This window comes from Clinocottus analis, unplaced genomic scaffold, assembly GCF_023055335.1.
Source record: "Clinocottus analis isolate CAN_PGR_092001 unplaced genomic scaffold, fCliAna1.0.p SCAF_21, whole genome shotgun sequence".
NCBI lineage: Eukaryota > Metazoa > Chordata > Actinopteri > Perciformes > Cottidae > Clinocottus > Clinocottus analis.
This window is the reverse complement of record NW_027175943.1, coordinates 11,976,399-11,993,703: the sequence shown is the minus strand read 5'-3', so window position 1 is coordinate 11,993,703 and position 17,305 is coordinate 11,976,399. Positions and strand designations below refer to the sequence as shown.

At 43.0% G+C, this 17,305-nt stretch overlaps 3 protein-coding genes across 5 annotated transcripts in view; all 3 read left to right on the top strand.

Annotated features, from left to right (window-relative positions):
- tbc1d14 (TBC1 domain family, member 14) overlaps window positions 1-2,758 on the top strand; it is a 28,675-nt gene extending 25,917 nt beyond the window's left edge. For both annotated transcript variants that reach the window (XM_068588247.1, XM_068588248.1), the window contains one exon: window positions 169-2,758. In XM_068588247.1, coding sequence (XP_068444348.1) covers window positions 169-225 — 57 coding nt within the window. In that variant the 3' untranslated portion in view covers window positions 226-2,758. The remainder of the gene's footprint in view (window positions 1-168) is intronic.
- A 779-nt stretch (window positions 2,759-3,537) lies between these two features.
- On the top strand, window positions 3,538-4,564 carry ccl36.1 (chemokine (C-C motif) ligand 36, duplicate 1). The gene is made up of 3 exons (XM_068588116.1): window positions 3,538-3,734; window positions 3,809-3,920; window positions 4,225-4,564. Exons 1-3 carry the CDS (start codon window positions 3,665-3,667, stop codon window positions 4,316-4,318), a joined length of 276 nt encoding a protein of 91 aa, XP_068444217.1. The 5' UTR covers window positions 3,538-3,664; the 3' UTR covers window positions 4,319-4,564.
- Window positions 4,565-7,321: 2,757 nt separating this feature from the next.
- On the top strand, window positions 7,322-17,144 carry senp3b (SUMO specific peptidase 3b). 2 transcript variants are annotated; one of them, XM_068587284.1, is made up of 12 exons: window positions 7,322-7,662; window positions 8,935-9,060; window positions 9,636-10,412; window positions 10,992-11,105; window positions 11,197-11,308; window positions 12,513-12,660; window positions 13,302-13,349; window positions 13,683-13,760; window positions 14,541-14,678; window positions 15,127-15,210; window positions 15,331-15,381; window positions 15,598-17,144. In XM_068587284.1, the coding sequence occupies exons 2-12, from the start codon at window positions 8,973-8,975 to the stop codon at window positions 15,706-15,708; spliced, it is 1,749 nt and encodes a 582-aa protein (XP_068443385.1). In that variant the 5' UTR covers window positions 7,322-7,662; window positions 8,935-8,972; the 3' UTR covers window positions 15,709-17,144. The 2 variants fall into 2 exon arrangements, with proteins under 2 accessions (XP_068443385.1, XP_068443386.1); XM_068587285.1 differs by lacking the exon at window positions 7,322-7,662 and adding an exon at window positions 8,118-8,238.
- Window positions 17,145-17,305: the final 161 nt, after the last annotated feature.

The following is a 17,305-nucleotide window of genomic DNA, read 5'->3' as shown; positions in this document are numbered from 1 at the left end:
GAAAGTGCCATATGAAACAAGACACACAACCGACATAAAAAGATGCTGAATTTAAATCTAAAAATCAAACTGCTGCCGGGACAAAAGACCTGAGTCGCTCATTTGAACACTTTGGCATCCTGAATCGCTCACTGAATGATCTTTTTAACCCTCCCTCCATCTCCTCAGGTCCTGCAGGCGTTACAGAGAGATCCGGAGCGAGGCAGCCCGGTGCTGAAGCGCTGAGCTGTCGCACGTTACTGGACTCAACCAGTTCTCCCCCTCCAGCCCTCTTGGGTTTGGGGGAGCGGGACTGGACCCTCGGCAGGACGCATGGAGCTGAGAAGGAACTCCTCAGCTCAGCGGGACTTATCTGGTTGTAGCCGCTGTGATAAACCTCTTCCCCAAACCTCCACCAGGAACCAGGACTCTAGAGGGGCGGGGTTTACCAGTGAGGGGGATGAAGGTGAAGCGGGTGGGGTGTGAAAAGGAATATGAGGCCTTATTTATCTCCCACCACCCCTAAAGAATGTATCACGCACTCCCACATTCAGCAGGCGGACCCGGGTCAGCGCGGACCAGAGGACCACGGAGATACTGCTCCTCTCGGACGCCGTCGAGCTGCAGTTCCACTTGTCTTTTTTTTAAAAATGTGTCTATCTTCCCATTTCTATTCGTTCCGGTCAGGGAAGTAATGTCTTCAAATGAATCTCCAGAGTCGGACGTGTGAAGTGATGAAATATGTGAAGTGGAACTTCAGCTTGTGTCTTTTGTTTCTGAATCTTTCTTCCTGCACCTTTTCTTTTTTTTTGTTCTCCCTTTTTCCAAACTTAAGTCATTCCTTCAGTTGGAGTTCATCCTCAGTGTGCTTTTTATTTGTGTGTTTTTGTTTCTCCAGTTGGTACAGATTTATATCCTGATCCATTCCATGAAGTCAACTCTTTGCTCTTTGGGTTTAAAAAAACAACAACCATGAAAGGCACATAACGCCGAAGACATCCTGTTTCTGAGAGCTCCATTTGTTTTTAAGAGGTTGTGAGATGCCTGTAAAATGAGTTTTACACTTTATATTTATGTCGATGAAACTGGAGTAAAGGATGCTGTTGTTAGACACGGACTTCCCTTCATGTCAGAGGAACATTTCAGCTTGTTGGTGTTCCGATGCCGGAGTGGGACGTCTTTTAAAATGTATTTATTTAATATTTATCGAGAGGACACAAGTGAAGGGTTGTTGCTGAGCCGCTCCGGCCGAGCATCCACAACGTGTTCACTCATCAAAGTAGTTGAAGTCGTCATCGGCTGTTTTATTTTTAATGTTTTTTTTTTTACAGAATCTGTCCTACAAATCACTGATTTTACCCTTTTTAGCACAGTTTCTCTTCATGTTTTTGCTGCCTCTAAGGAGACGCTCCACAGATGAAAACAGGCGGCTAGGTTTGTTTGTTTGTTTTGTCTTTTGTTTGTTTGGATTGCAGATTCTCACTTCCTGTCTTGTCGAACGCAACCTGCATGTCAGCAGTTGCTCGTTCCTCGTGTGTAACTGTCTCACGAGTCAAGCTTTGTGACCCCCACACACACACACACACACTGTGGTGAATGTGTCACTTCTTCCTGACCAGCAGTGGGCGGGGCCAGTCTTGATTTCACTGTTGGTGGCGGTTTTGATTACCAGCATCTTGAAAAAAAAGAAACGCCATCTTACTTTTCATTAGGACGGCCTAAAAATAGATTACAAGCCGGACGAGGGACGGTAATACTCCGAGAGAGAAAACAATCAAATTTAAAAGATTAAATTTGTCAATTTATGAGGAAAACACTCAGATATTGTCTGAGATTAAAGTGGTTGATTTAGCAAATTATTAAAATGTAGTTTTTCTTCGAATTCGGCTGGCCCGTTCACCTTAATGTCTCTTCAAAGTCATGATGTTATGATGACGATGTGGTGTTTGTGGGCTCAGAGCATGTGTATTTTCTACTCTCTAAATCCGACGGCAAAGTATAATTTGATTGGGTCATTTACCTTGTGCATAATTAATCTGATTCCTTTAACAGGAAAAGAAAACACACTGTACATTTGTGAGTTTATTTCTTATAAATGTAACACTTTATTCCAGGATTTTTTTCTCAAAATTCCCCCCTCCCCTTCTGTACTTTTTTTTTTTTTTTTTTTTTACCTTCAAAGGCCCTAAAAATTGTAATTGAGCCCACAGGGGAATCTTAAATATCTTCTTTTTGTTGTTGTTTCTGAGTTGCCCATTTTGCACAGACCTGTCCGTCAAATGAGATAAAAAATAAGAAGTTCAGACGGTTATTGTCCCGTTACTGGCCGTGATGCTGCATCATCAGATGAGACTTTATTTCCTGTTGGGCCCGATGCTCTCAGTGATGCCCGGTTCAGCTCTCTGGCCCCAACGTTCTTAAGGACCTGGACCGCAGATGAAGTATAACTTGTGTTCTGGGTCTAAAAAAGCTAAACAGGAAGCGCCTTGAATCATCTTCTTGCTCGGCTCGCTACAGAGAACACTTTCTGGTCTCCCCGTTCTCCCCGTGTGGTGACACACCGCAGGACTGCAATAAAGCTTTTTGCACAGACATGTAAGCCTTTGAGTTGTGCCTCCCATCATCTCTTCATGTCACCACTCGCAGATTTAAATGGGTTGTCGGCTTTCCATCCTTTTTTTAATTTGAGTCTTTTTTTTGTTTTGTGCTTAAGTCGTGAAGTGTGTGTGCGTTGTGTATGTGTTCAGTGGCATTTGCAGAATGTGATCAGTTTGTTACTAGTTTGTTGTTACATTGAAGGCTGGCCCTCGCAGCTCGACCACTACCTACATCACAAAACACAATCCCATTTTTGAATAAATGGTGTAATATGCCGTGATTTACTGGGTTCAGTTTTTTTTTTCTAGAGGACTGATGGACATACACGGAGACAGCAGAGGGGTACCATGCAACGTCATCTCACTTGAACTGTATATAAGCAGCGGTTTTATTAAAATAAAGAGATGTACGTATTCAAACGAGAGCCGTGTGTCTTGTAACTGATTTGAAGTGTGTGTGTTACAAAAAGTTACCTTCTTTTACATTAAATAACATTGGATTCTGTGTGACAAAAACTACAGCTTTAAAAGTCTTGTTGCAGCATTGTATTCTGGTCTATTGAAACTTTTTTCTGAAATTGTAAATGCATTTTTTATTTTTTTTTTCAATTGTGACTCAAAAATCTGAGCAAATCCATAATGGCATAAAAGTTTAAAAATATTGACTATCAATGTGGTCAGTGACTTTATCATGTACGAGTTATAGTGTGAATAATAATTAGAAAAACTAAAATACATTTCTCCAAAAGCAAAAAAAATTCCCCAATACCTATTGGGCCTTTTCATTTGAGCTGTTCTGGTCTTTTGTCTTAACTTTTGCGCTTCATCTCAGAGCGAACCACAGCTGCATTTCCTGTGATCAACCTCAACCTTTTGAAAAACTGAGTGGAAAGTTTGCATTGCAACAACTTGAGTTGTCTTGAAACCACAGCTGCCCTCCCTCCCTCCACACGAGTAACACCTTTAAAAAAAGAAGTCCTCTTAGATCTTGATAAACCTGATAACGCACTGCTGTTTCTGTTAGAAACCCTTCACTGAGGATAAAGAGCAGCTGTGGTTTTAATCTCCATCCTCAACATCGAGTCGCCATGAGGACCGCTTGCATCCTTCTGCTGTGCATCCTGGGATATGTGCTGCTCTCCTCTGTGACCTGCAACAGTAAGATGCTCTCAGCTTGTGGGATCATTTAGACACATTGTGTGTTTCTGGTAATACATCGTGTTTTCCTCCAGATGGAATCGGCCCCGACGACTGCTGCTTCAATCCTTACCCGAGGAGACTGAACAAAAACCTCATCGGCTCGTATTACCTGACTGATCATCGATGCACCAAGACTGCAGCCATGTAAGTTTACCGTATGCTTATTTTATAAAATACTATGAACTTTGATAAGCAGAACGAGTTGTTACTTAATGTGCTGAATACTTTTTAGTTGAATTTAAATTCATGGACATTTTTAAAATGTGAATTTTCTCATTAGACGTCTGAACATTGCAGACAATCTTTTTGTTCTATTTAATTTGTGCTGAATCGTCATTTTGGTCCCCGTTTGCTATTTTCTGTTTGGTTGCCTGCTTTTTCTTTTGTTTTTATGATTTGTCTCAATTTTCGACTGTGATGAGGTCATTTATGTATTTATTTATTTCAGTGTGGTTACAAAGAAGGGTCGTCACATCTGCGTGGACCCGAGCCTCTCCTGGGTCGAGAACATCATGAAGTATGTTGATGAAAGCTCCTTCTGAAGCGGCTGCTTCCCCCACTGCTTCAAAGTCACCGCGGCTATCCTTCCTCCAGGCTATCGCACACGATGAAAAGCATGGTACAATAAAAATCTGTAGATTTTTGCCTCCAGATTGAGTCCTTTTGAGCTTGCGTCAGCACATTAACCAACTTATCCTGTGTTTTTGTTCTTTCTTTTGGATGCTTTGTTATAACCACAACATATTGTATCAATTTCCTGCAAATAAAGTCAATCATGTTGAAGCTTTGCCTCGTGTCTTCTCAAATTACTTTCAAATATTTGACAGCAGTGACTTCACAGGTGGAACTATATTTGATAAAAGCATGGGAGAAATTATAATATATCATAAAATTATTATGATGAAATCGTCATTAGATCTAAGATATCTAGTGGAATTAAAGATCACCAAATATTACCTGACTGTAAAGTCTTGTCTGCAAAAAGTATGGTTTTAAAAAGGATTTCAACCTTTGCAAAGATGCCTATCAGCAATGAGGCCTTATAGGTTAATCTGCACACAAATGTAAAATGTAGTTTTTGGAGGAGTAGATGAGTAATTATTGAAATTGTTGGTTTAACATTTAGTTTTTGTACAGATTAAACTTATCTTGAGGTGAATTATGATCCTTTTGGACAGAGCCAGGCTAGCTAGCCTGGTTCCAGTCTTTGTGCTAAGCTAAGCTAACCTGCTGCCTACTCCAGCTACTTTACCGAGACTGGTATCGACCTTCTCATATAACCCTTTAGAATAAAATGAATAAGTGTATGTTAGTGGTACTGTGCATTACAGGAAATACAGACGGATTTCTCAAGAATCAGGGTCTGACAATATCAGGGGAAGCATTTCGGAGATATGTTTTTTTTAATACATATTTTAGATCCTTCTAACCGCAATCAGAGGCCTCATGGCTGCAGCTACATTAAGAAGAAGTGTCAACCATCTTGTAAACAGCTGGGGCCTTGAATCACAGTGTGTCATGCCAAGATGCATGAAGAAGACCATAGGACAATTGTTTTCATAGAATGGGGGATGATTGAAATTAATTACACGTACTCATACAGGTTACAAATTCAGATGACATTGAAGGTTTCTTTCAGCAAAGGTATGAGGGTTTCCTATGTACACCAAGATATCATCTGCAGAGAAAATGATTTGATGTTGAAGGTTTGAATCATATTATTATGCTGTATAGCTGCAGCCATGTGGCATTACAGGCTAACCAATGATACAGGTGAAAAATAAACATAAATATTTGTTTCATTGTTGCCAAAAATGATCTTCTTCCTGTCACATAATTCCACCTTGTCATGCTATAGTGAGCAACATAACCAGTTCTGAAATATGCTGCCATCTTCTGGTACAGCAGTTCTCCAAAACTCATTAAAAAATGTATCTTCAGGATGCTTAAAACAACGGATTACCTCCCTATATATTTAACTGTAACCGTTTTTTAAATCTATATTTCCTTATAGTGTAAATTAGAATTACTCAAACTAAGCCTCACTTACAAAATGTTATACAACTCCTCGCTACTTAACTATACAATAGTTAATATACTAAAAGCAACAAGAGAGTCCAACTAATATTATCAATCAACACACCTGTTGACCATAACACCTCCTTGTGCAACTGGATACTGGACGTCCAAACAGCAGACCCCAGTCTGCGATATCAGACAACTACATCTCCTTGACTGTGAACACTGGCATCCCACAGGGAAATGTGCTGAGTCCTCTAACTCTTCACCCACCAAATTACAAGTTTTCAGACGACAAAATGCTGTTTAGCCTCAGCAGCAACAACAACAACGATGAGTCGGCCGGCCCAGGGCGGAGGTCCGGCCCGGCTCTCAACGTCTAGAAGACCAGAGGGCTGCTTCGGCCTTTACATCATGAAAGTGGGTTGTCAGAGTGAGGAGAGGTCGGTCATCATATTTAGGTGCCTCTGACTGCCAGGGCAGTTCATTTAGACCTTTTTTCTCATGGCATTCCTGAGATTCATTACCCACAAGGGTAAACCATTTGATTAGTTATCATACCAAGGCACCAATGTTGAAACTGGGGGCCATGCACATAAACTTGAGTTCTCCCCGTGGCTCCTGCGCAGTATTATGCTTTTAGCTGAGTTCATCTGGAGGCCAAAGGTTTGGAAAAGAATTGCAGGACTTTTAGAATTTTAGACGCAACGTTGGCATGAGTGCTGCTTGCACCATTCACCAAGCCAAATTCCTTGTATGTGCAAATGTACTTGTTAATGAAAACAATTCTGATTCTAGATGGTAAATAGGTTCAGCACTTTGTTTGGGAGAGGTGCCGCTGTGATAAGGAAATATTACTATTGGAATCATCTTAAAATGTTTCTGAAGTTATGACCAAAACCAACGTCATGAAGAGTCTCTCCTTAAGTATTAAAGGTCTGACAAAACTAAATAATCTAAAACAAGACAAAAGAAGACTAGCAGTGTGCAGATAGATTTTAAATAAACCATGATTGTTTCATCAAGATGATGTCCTTTAACAAAGGTTTAATCTTCTTCACCATAAAAAGATTCACAATTTATAATATGAATTGAACAATGATAGCTAATATCTTTATTAGGCTTAAATGGTAAAGGGAAGTAACCGGTCTACCGACCTAACAATTAATCTTTTGGTCATGTTTTCATATTGTAGCACAGTTTTGGTAAAACATAGAACTTTCATGAACTCGAACTCATCACCAAATTCAAATAGAAAGTTGTGACATATCAGGTAATTCAAAAAGAATGTGAATGTTTTATTCTGTCTGCACTTTGCAGAAATCAGGGAAGAAAGTCAACAAAATAAATACAAAATAAAGCTGATTGTGTTGTGTCACGTCATTCAACCCTCCAAATATTTTTTTGTGAATTATTTTTTCTGCAGTATACTGAAATTAGGGGTCAACATCGAAAGGCTTAACTTAAAACACACTCTGTGTGACGCCATTGGTGCGCGACGGACTTGTTGGTAGTTCACATGAGAGCGAAAAGATCTGCAGTGATCCGACTCCGCTCAACCGTCGTTCCCCACAGACCAAATCAATTGAAATACATCCTCCCTCTCGGTTTCATGTTCACCGTGAACCGCACTCCAGCGTTTTTGTTTCCCCTGTGGAGTGTTTGCTTTTTTCTCTGAACCGGAAGACCTCAAAGAAATCAAAGTTCGCAAGGAGGTGACATCTGGCTGCTCCACACCTGACTTCATTGAATGAGGTTCAACACCAATTAGCATTTGTTTTGGTTCGAGACCCAGACAAAATTAAACACGCCCAACACTCAGTCGGACGCAGCTGGACACACATTCATATAACTCTGCAGGCTAACGGTAAGGATGCTATTACGACACCTAGCTAGGCAGGAGCCCGGTGAGCCGGGCGTTGTATGATGTTATTGCTAACACCTAACGCCTAGCTAGCTAACGACAACATGGCTAACCAGCTAGCACGTTAGCACGAAAAGACAACGGTTTATTGGGGAACACTTGCGGTTTCAGACTGATAATAATTGGGCCGCGGGGGTTGTGGTCGTGCATTGTGGCGGAATAAACAAGGTTTGCATTAAATGCGAAATTTTTATATTTGAGTTTTTAAGGGGTGAAGCTGTGACGGCGATGCTGCTCGCGCTCAAGGCGCACAAGCTAGCCTCGACAAGGACTATTCCCTGCACCGGAAAGGGTTGTTCTCACCGTAGAGCCGCTTCTCTCAGACTCTCTCGTGCACAGAAACAGGCCGCATCACATTACACACCATTATAAAGGCCAGTTATCCCAGTGCTCCGTGAGTCCCTCACCCGGGGCTCGCTAGCAAGCTACACGACTACATATCCGCTGTGGGACCGGGTGCACATGGGAACAGGAGTCCCCGGTGGCCACGGACGCGTATCCTAGGATGGAAACCTGGAGGTACAGATTCAAGCCTCCCGCAGTAAGACCAGGAGGCTTTGATCCACGTGAAAGCAAGCCCACGTTTATGCGAATAACGCACAGTTGTGGTCCGTCTGACGGTGTCAAGCGGTAGCGATGACTTGTGGTTAAACGGCGCGAGAGGCTTTTTTGGTAGTCTTTAAAACCAACTGGACGGTGTCCGGGTACCGAGCAGCGGACCGCATCTTCAAAGGGGACTTTGATCCTCTCCCCATTGTTATTCGCGCCACTTACATTCATCAATTGAAACGTTGGTTTGTTGCCTCGGGCGAACCGGTTTGAAGATGTGATCGACGAGTTCAAATATTAGGCTTTTGTGTGACTGAATCCAGAGTTTATGTATGAGGCCATAAACATTACTAATGGGCTTCTTTCCCCACTGCTTCACATGTACCATACATGAATGCAGCTTGGATATTGGGTCCGAAGACTGCTGCATTTAAAGGGGTTTTAAACTTCACCGTTTGTTTCATTCAATTCTACCTATTAAATATTTAAAGGAGCAGATATGTGGCAGTGAACTTAATGGAGGATAAATCTCAATCATACAGATGACTCGGCAATGTGACTGGTGTGGACTGAGAGTGGAGCGCTTGTGGAACAGCTTTTAAAAGTCTTGTTCAGCTTTTTTTCTTTCTTTTTTTCACAGGAAGTAAAACTTGTTTCTGTTTGCAGGTGACGAGCTGGCGCAGGTCGTGGGTTGTCCGTGGAGAATGCGAGACAGTGGCGGGAGCCTGGCCCAGAACCGCTGGCAGGGAGACCTGGGTCTGACCGCCGTGGGGCAGGACGACACAGGAGGAGGTAGGCATCCTGCTGGGGACCGGGGTTCAGTAACATTTGATCAAATCCAAGTTCAGTATCAAATCTGCTCACTGAACCTGAAGCGTTAAGTTGAGCCTTCAGAATGCTCAAGGAACTAATATTTTAGTCAATTGACAGAAAAAAAAGGTCTATTATTTATATCGTTATTATTTGCTATATATTTGCAAATATGCCAAACATTTCTTCCAAGTTATGATTTGCTGCTCTGTGATATCAAATCCCAACAGAAGAATGTGTATGAAGTGAAGTCCAGTAGTGTTTGGGTAAAGGAGCATTTTGAAAAATCTTTACCACCGTTAGAAGAAGAAAAAATAGTTTTAATAATGTATTATTATAAGCTGCTTCAATCCATTGTTTTGAAGTGAAATGGGTCATAAATCCCAGTCGAATATTTATCTATTGTTGTGAAAACATCTTCTGGATTTATTAAAGTTTCTCACCAAAGCGTGTTTACAGTTGAATGCATCATGATAATGACGATGTTATTTTAGGTCATGATGGCACGTGGTCAAACACAGCCGACCTAGCTGATCACTGCTTGTGTTTGTGTTTAGGTGGGATTCCTGGGGACCACCTCATAGTCCCTGTGTCAGGCAACAGCGTACCCAGCCCCATGCACCTCCGACTGGGGCAGAAAGAGAAGGAGTGGACAGGCGAATATGTGGAGGAGGACGACGACGTGGTGGAGGAGGAGGGCATGGGGAGGATCAAGGAAACGGGTGATGAAGAAGTGGAAGAAAACAACAATCTGGATGGCGGGGACGAGGTAGAGTTTGAAGGCAAGGGTTGGGATATTAATATGGAGGAGGAGGATGAAGAAGAAGAGGACGAAGAAGAAGAAGAAGACGACGATGAAGAGGAGGAGGAGGAAGACGACGGAGTGGAAGATGGAGACCAGGCAGAGTGGGAGGTCCCAGACTTTCCCTCCGTGTCCACGCAGCACCCTCAACCACAACATCACCACCACCACGGACCACAACAGAGGGCGGACGAGTCCGGCGACGTCACCGCGCAGGACCCCGCCGTGGTCTCCCAGGCCCAAGAGGGGGACTTGTTCAGGTCCCACTTCAGCAGGTACAGGGCTCTGCGGAGGCTCCGGCGCTGGCAGCGTTTGCGCTCTCACGGCGGCCCCGGGTCTCGACTCAGCAAGCACTGGAAGAGCTGGCGCCAGCGGGCGCAGTGGGTGTGCTCCCAGGGGAACCGGTACAGCCGCAGAGGGTGGCGGCACAGCCAGTATGGCAAGCAGAAGAGGATAAAAAGATATCGGCAAGCACCGTACAGCGACGAAGAGGACGACAGCAACGATGAGAGGTTCACGGAGTCTGAGAGAGGTACTGACGCACGCCACTTCTGAAAAAGAAGGCTAGTGAAGCAGAATGTATTTAAATTGGCACAGTTTTATATTTGTCAACAAATCGCACGGAGTGTAAAACGCATATTTGCTCTGTCCCTCAATACTTGCGTCCCTACACTGTCCCCAGGGTCATTTGTTTCTACTTCTGATATACATGTTTGATATTCAAGCAGCTTCACAGTGCAGTTCATAGCACATTTGCTTTGAAGTATTCTAAGCAGCAGATGCATCCACATTGAGTTTGCTGGCTTTACACACATTTCAGAAATTGTATTTAACAAGTCCAACATTGAAGCGGTTGGAGGCGGTAGAGGTTTACTCTACTTAAGCTCACTAAAATATTGCGCTTCAGGAATAATTTCTATCAGCTGTGGGAAAGCAAACAACTCATGTCTTCTTTCACATCTCCCAGCTCTTCCACCTCCCAACTTAATTGCCATTTCACACAATTAACAGAGTTGCGTAATACCATTATGTAACATTTCACCATCACCAGATTGTTGAGGAAAAAGAAAAACAATTGTGTGCATGTAATTTGGGTCCTTCTCTGTGGCAGATGAGCTGATGAACGGCTGCTCTCCAGACAAGCAGGAGGACAGAGGGAGGCGGGACATGGACGTCAAACCAGTGGAGCTGGCCCTTACTGAGGAACACATGAGCTGTGTGACAGGTACGGATCACAGGCTCTGGCTGTTGGCTCATGTTCGCCGTCGGTCCTATTTAGAATGATGGTTTGATGTCTTTTATTGTCTTCTGTCTAGGTATTCTTGAAGAGTCCCTCCAGCAGTACGGCAGTTTGATCCCCATCCACGTGGATGACATCGTGGAGAAGCTCCAGGACCTCTTCAACGAGAGCTTCTCTCAGCCTCACAGGTCAGTCAGTGTTTGGTCTCTTCTTTCGTCTGTGTGATCCGATGGCGTTTTAATCACAGAGCGTATAAGAAGTGTACGTGATCATGGTGACGTCAGCGTGGCTTTGTGGACTGATGTCTTGAAGAGTTGAGTAAACAGGTTTTCATCGTCAATAATCTTTGAATACAGCCATCGCCATGTTTTTTTTCTTTTCGTAACCAATAAATAGAAGTGACCATATTTGGAATGCGTAGGAGTGACGACTTTAATTAATGAAATGGACATCATGCTGTATTCATGTTTACACAGGGAATAAATACATCAAGAGTAGATTCATTTTCTCATAGACTCCTCTTCAACCAAAGGAGTCGCCCCCTGATGGTTGGTAGAGAATGCACGCTTTAAGACACTTGCGCATCGGCTTCACTCTTCAGAACCGGAGGTTGCTGGCTGTTTTTAACTGAGCAAATTGGTTGATACAATTATGTAACATTGTTTCAACCTTCAAATCTGTAGACGTATGTGAAGTTGACGGATCCTATTCGAGTTCGATGGAGAGCCGGTCGCGTGTTAGACCCTCTTTGGGTTCTGCCAAGTCTCACACATTGATGCCGAGGAATTGCCCCCAGCAATCACATAACAGCCCGTTAAGCTGCTGCCGTCCGCAGCGTTCTCCCTGAATACTTGACCAATTTCAGACACCTTTGTACCAATGAGTCACTTGTACACACAAACGGGGAGAAACTGGGTCCAGGTTAAGGTAGATGCCTAAACCATTTAATTCGTACAAAGTATCTTCAAATGTCATACGAATCCTTTTCTATTATCTATTTTCTATTATATTCTCCAGTCATGCAAAGCGTCCCTGGAAAGTCTCCTTAACCTTTTCATTAAAGCCTAGTCCAGACCGGTGTGTGACGTGCAGCATGTGGGCAGAAAATAATGAAATGAGTTGCAACCTAATCATTTGGCTCTGTCAGACTGAAGGTTATTCTCTATTCCTAATAATGCATAACTTTTGTGAGGGGACCTGGAGGTTCGTGAAACCAGTTGGAGGTGTTTTATTTCCTCTGAAGGGACACTATGCAGGTAAAGGAGTGGAGTGAATAAAGTGTGTGTGTGTGTGTGTGTGTGTGTGTGTGTGTGTGTGTGTGTGTGTGTGTGTGTGTGTGTGTGTGTGTGTGTGTGCGTGTGTGTGTGCGCGCGTGTGTGCTCTGTCCAATAGGAAAGGAGTGGTCCAACACCTAATACAATCTTTCCAGCGTTCGTCGGGGTCCGCCCTGGCCAAAACCTTCAGAGTCAACTACAAACGCCACGTCCTGACCATGGACGACCTGGGCACTCTGTATGGACAGAACTGGCTCAACGACCAGGTAGAGCAACACACACTTTGTTAACGATTGCAGGAGTTGAATATGCTGCCGGATCCATTAGAGTTAATAGTCCTCCACGAAGAGTCGCACAAAAGCAACACTTCATCTTATATTGACCTCAGATGTGCTCATGAGTTTCTTGGAAATGCACTAAGCAAATTCTGCGCTTCTAATCTCAGTCTTTCAGACACGTCACTAGTAGTCCACTGATAAAAGCACTCTTAACATGTCTGAGTATTACAAAGATGGCCAGTTCGGTTTGATTTGCTTCAGAAACAGGAGGTCTTTATATTTTTCTTGCCACATCAAACTGATCCGCTCCGCTTTTTTGAAACATTTTTCAGTGTTCTACGTCCTCCTGTGAAGGATGCACAAGAGCATACTTCACAGGAGTCTACCAGATAAGCGCCCCCTCTTCAGTATGAAAAGAGGTGTTGGTCCTCTTCCTCGTGCTGAGACTCATACAGGTGTCGAACCTATAGCCAAATTCTAGTCTTTACAGAGATTTATTCTTTTATTCCAATAAATGGACTCAATTGATTCAAGGTTAAATGCCTCTTTAAGTAGTCACTGATCATAAAAGTTCCGGTCTCACCTGTTGAAGATGTTTCTTTATATCCTGTTGTTTGTGTTTTATTCAGATCATGAACATGTATGGTGACCTGGTCATGGACTCCGTCCCTGAAAAGGTGAGGAAATAAAATTAAAAATACCAATGGCTCATCAAAGGGGCTCTTCACTGATGTTGTGGAGCACTACTGTGTAAAAACAGTAGTATAACCCCCCAAAAAACCTTCAGAACCATGAGCCTGTCAGAAACACCCACTTAAAGTTGAAGTAACACTCAGAGGATGACGTCTGCTTGTCGTTCGTCCTTTGCTTTGCAGAGTGGCGGCTTAGGAATGAAAATGGTGGTCCGGAGACGCCGCGTATGAATGTGTCTTGTGAATGAAGCTGTGACACTGGCTTCATGGAGCGGGGTTGAATCCTAACTCTTTGTATTTCTCCGTTCTCCCTCTCAGGTTCACTTTTTTAACAGCTTCTTCTATGATAAGCTGAGGACAAAAGGCTATGATGGGGTCAAGCGGTGGACGAAAAATGTGAGTGTTGGAATGGACTTCACGTTACGTTGTGCTCGACAATTATGTTGTTGTTTTCCATCTATGTAGCCTTTGTATCATTTTTATGACAAAATAGGGCCTCAGACCCTGTATTTTCTGTTAAATTTATGTTTTCAGTGGATAGGATTAGGGTGTAATTACCTTTTTAGTCAAGAGATCATCAAATTATGTCTGTCTTCTTGCTCATTCATCCTCTCTGTTTAGGTGTTGTATAGAAGAATAGGAAAAACAACAGCATTACTATCAGCTTAGTTGTTTCTTTAGAATAATAGACAGCCTAATTCGTTCCATTTTGCCCGTCACCATCTTGGTGCTTAGCGGTCGCCATCTTGTTTTTTTTACTGGGAAGTAACACGTGAGGGTAGAGCTCATAATTTATCTTCACAGGCTTTTTGGGAATTTTCAGATGTTGTCGACGAGTTTACGCGATTTTGTTCCACAAGCGACGGTTAAATAGACACAGACACGCATACACACTGCTAAAAGGATGTGGCCACATGCCAAAGCGTCCTCTGGGCTTTCACACCTGTACTTTGAGCTGTCTACTTGTGATTGGCTCACGTGGGATGCACGTTGGTTCCAAGTGAACGCGGCGACCTCAGTCATGTGCCTCGTAAGCGGCGGTTCTAATTTTTTAATTACATGTGTGTTGTGGCCACTTTACTGCTGCATTGTGGTGGCGCCGTGGAATGAATCTCTCACGCACTGGAGCTGTATTTACATCTGTGTCTCTGCCTTTATTCCCTCCTCTCTTCTCAGGTCGACATCTTTCAGAAGGATCTGTTGTTGATCCCCATCCACCTGGAGGTCCACTGGTCTCTGGTCAGTGTTGACATCCCGCGTCGAGCCATCACTTACTTCGACTCTCAGCGGACACTCAACAGACGTTGCCCAAAGGTAGGACCAGACGGCGGCGCCGAGGCCGTTGTGCTCGAGGATTATTCAACAATTTAGGATTGGGATCGCATCATATTTCGCGTCTGACTCGGAACTGGTTCGTGTTGGGAAATACAGGGCCCTCTAATAGTGGTTTGAAACAGGGAAACGGCCTCATGTGTTCAATAAATGAAAAGATCAATGAGACGTGAAAGTCATTCAAACGCCTCTAAATAAACAGGAAGCAGTCCAGCTGTAGCCTTTGGACTACGACTGCCAGGATCCATGTTTGTTATTGATGTGGCTGAACTGATCAAATACTTTATTCCCTATATGTTTCCCAAGCGACAATCTAATAAATGTCATTGGAGAGGTCATCAGTCTAAATGTTTTAATTATAGAATATATTAAGATGTATATTTTTAAATATATAGAAGCGCCTACAACCTTTAATTGTTGTTGTTTCCAGCACATTTTTAAGTATCTGCAAGCGGAGGCCATCAAAAAAGACCAACAAGACTTTTTGACGGGATGGAAGGGCTTTTTCAAAATGGTGAGAAGCTTTCGTTTGTTTGTTTGTTTATGTCCCAAATTGGTTTGTTGTTCTGTGGCTCTGTTATGCGTTATGACAATTGCTCTGCGCGTTGGCTGACGTACCGGTTGCTCGTTGCAGAATGTGGGTCGTCAGAACAACGACAGTGACTGCGGGGCCTTCGTGTTACAGGTGAGCGTCTCCTCTCTGAGACACATGTGCAACTTTGTTCTGTGTGTCTGTGATGTCGCCCAATTGTCGCGACAATCGGAGCCTGTCGGTGGCAAAAAAAAACAAGCACTTTCCTGTTATTGTTGTATACGAACGCTAAGCATCATGGGAATACACACCGGCTGACATGTGATGCCAATAACCTCCTTTTTCTCTTTTCCCCTGGCCCTCCTGCAGTACTGCAAATGTCTGGCTCTCGGGCAGCCCTTCATCTTCGGCCAACAGGATATGCCGCGGCTGAGGAGGCAAATGTACAAAGAACTCTGTCACTGTAAGCTCACCCTGTGACCCCCCCAACCCGCCCCGCACCCCCGCCCGCCATCTCCACCTGCTCCCACCCCGAAACCCTAACAAGATGGAGGGACAATAATATGACAAGAAGAGGGCAAGTGGAGCAAACGATTGACTGGGGGGGGGAAGAAGAAAAAAAAAAGAGAGAGCAACTTTTCATTGAAAAAACATTACTATTTTCTTCTTCTCTGCCAAGATCCAGATAAACAACTTCTATTGTAAGTGATGTCATTGTTTCACCTGTATTTGTTTTCTTCTCTCTCTTCGCTTCCCCCTCTCCGCCCTTTTTTTTTTGGTGAAAACTCTTGATTTCATTTCCATGTCACGGTTATTCCTTTGTGGTTGACAGAGGCCAAGACTAGCTTCCGTTTTGGGAATGTTCTTATCTTCCATCCTATCGTAGTCCACCTTGAGCATGAAGACGTCTGAAGGATATAGTCCAGATGAAGAGTTTGGGCCACAGCCGGTCCAACCTGACTACTATTTTCGCGACAGAATAATTTGAACCAGTCTGTGTAAGCTTGTGGTTAAATATTACCAGCGGATGTACACGCCTTCCATCCAATCCAGTGTGTTGTTCCAAGTGTGAGACTCTCGGCAAAGACGGAAAGAAACATGAAATACACTTCCCCATGCTACAGCCGACGTCATGTCGTCAATTCTACCTATCTAGTCAGCACATGTTTGCCACTGTAGTGACATTTCCAATGTACGATATTTGTTTTAACAATTTCCTACAAGTATGTTTGGGTGAATTTAATGTGAGTGGATCGTAACGTGCTGCCATATTGACATCAGAAACCGCCTCCGGAGTGTGAAGATACATTTTTAGTGCATTTTCCTTTTTTTTCTTTTTTTTTATTCATTAAAAAAAAAAAAATCCATGGATTACGCTACATATTGGCCCCTTTTTGCGCTGGAAACTTCCTCTGCTTCCACCACTCGTCCACCAAATAACCCGCCTTCATGTGGGAGGCTGGATCCTGCATCTGCCTAAACAAGCCAGAATTTCACATTGGCCCAAAGAAAGGGGTATTTTTACATTGCTTTTATCTTTTTCTTTTCCTGTTTTATCTCGTCGGTAAACGTGTTGATATACGTATTGCTTTAAACAAAAGATGTTAAAAGAAGGACTACTAATTTGCATTATTTTCGGGGAGAAAAGTTCAAAAGAGATCTTCTGGTTGATATTTCTTTGGAAGTTTGAGAGACATTTTGGGCGAGGACCACGACAGACAGAATATGTTCACAACGGAGTTACAGCACCCTCTTCTTTTTATAACAAAAGACAAATTTGTTGATAGCTGTGTGTTTGTTTATTTCTTGTTCTTTTTTTTTTTTTCAAACAGGACTTGATGCAACAGAGTTGACAGTTTTATATATCTTCTACAATGCATTATGGTTGCTAAAAATAAAAAATATGCGGCAAACAAGGGATTGTGTGTTTGATTAATGCAACTATTATCCAACACTGGAACAAAGTAGATTTAAGTACACACTTATACTTAAAGAATTTTGATGTCATGCCACTTAACACTTTGGACATACAGGTTACTTGGCAAGGAAAGATTTTACATAAACACATGATGGGCCA

What these genes read in the sequence shown, in the direction of transcription:
- senp3b (XM_068587284.1), top strand. Translation starts at nt 8,973, where the DNA reads ATGCGAGACAGTGGCGGGAGCCTGGCCCAGAACCGCTGGCAGGGAGAC. An exon ending in GTTCACGGAGTCTGAGAGAG is followed by an intron (nt 10,413 to 10,991) that starts GTACTGACGCAC and finishes TCTCTGTGGCAG; the next exon opens with ATGAGCTGATGAACGGCTGC. An exon ending in GCGGGGCCTTCGTGTTACAG is followed by an intron (nt 15,382 to 15,597) that starts GTGAGCGTCTCC and finishes GCCCTCCTGCAG; the next exon opens with TACTGCAAATGTCTGGCTCT.
- ccl36.1 (XM_068588116.1), top strand. Translation starts at nt 3,665, where the DNA reads ATGAGGACCGCTTGCATCCTTCTGCTGTGCATCCTGGGATATGTGCTG. An exon ending in CTCCTCTGTGACCTGCAACA is followed by an intron (nt 3,735 to 3,808) that starts GTAAGATGCTCT and finishes GTTTTCCTCCAG; the next exon opens with ATGGAATCGGCCCCGACGAC. An exon ending in TGCACCAAGACTGCAGCCAT is followed by an intron (nt 3,921 to 4,224) that starts GTAAGTTTACCG and finishes TATTTATTTCAG; the next exon opens with TGTGGTTACAAAGAAGGGTC.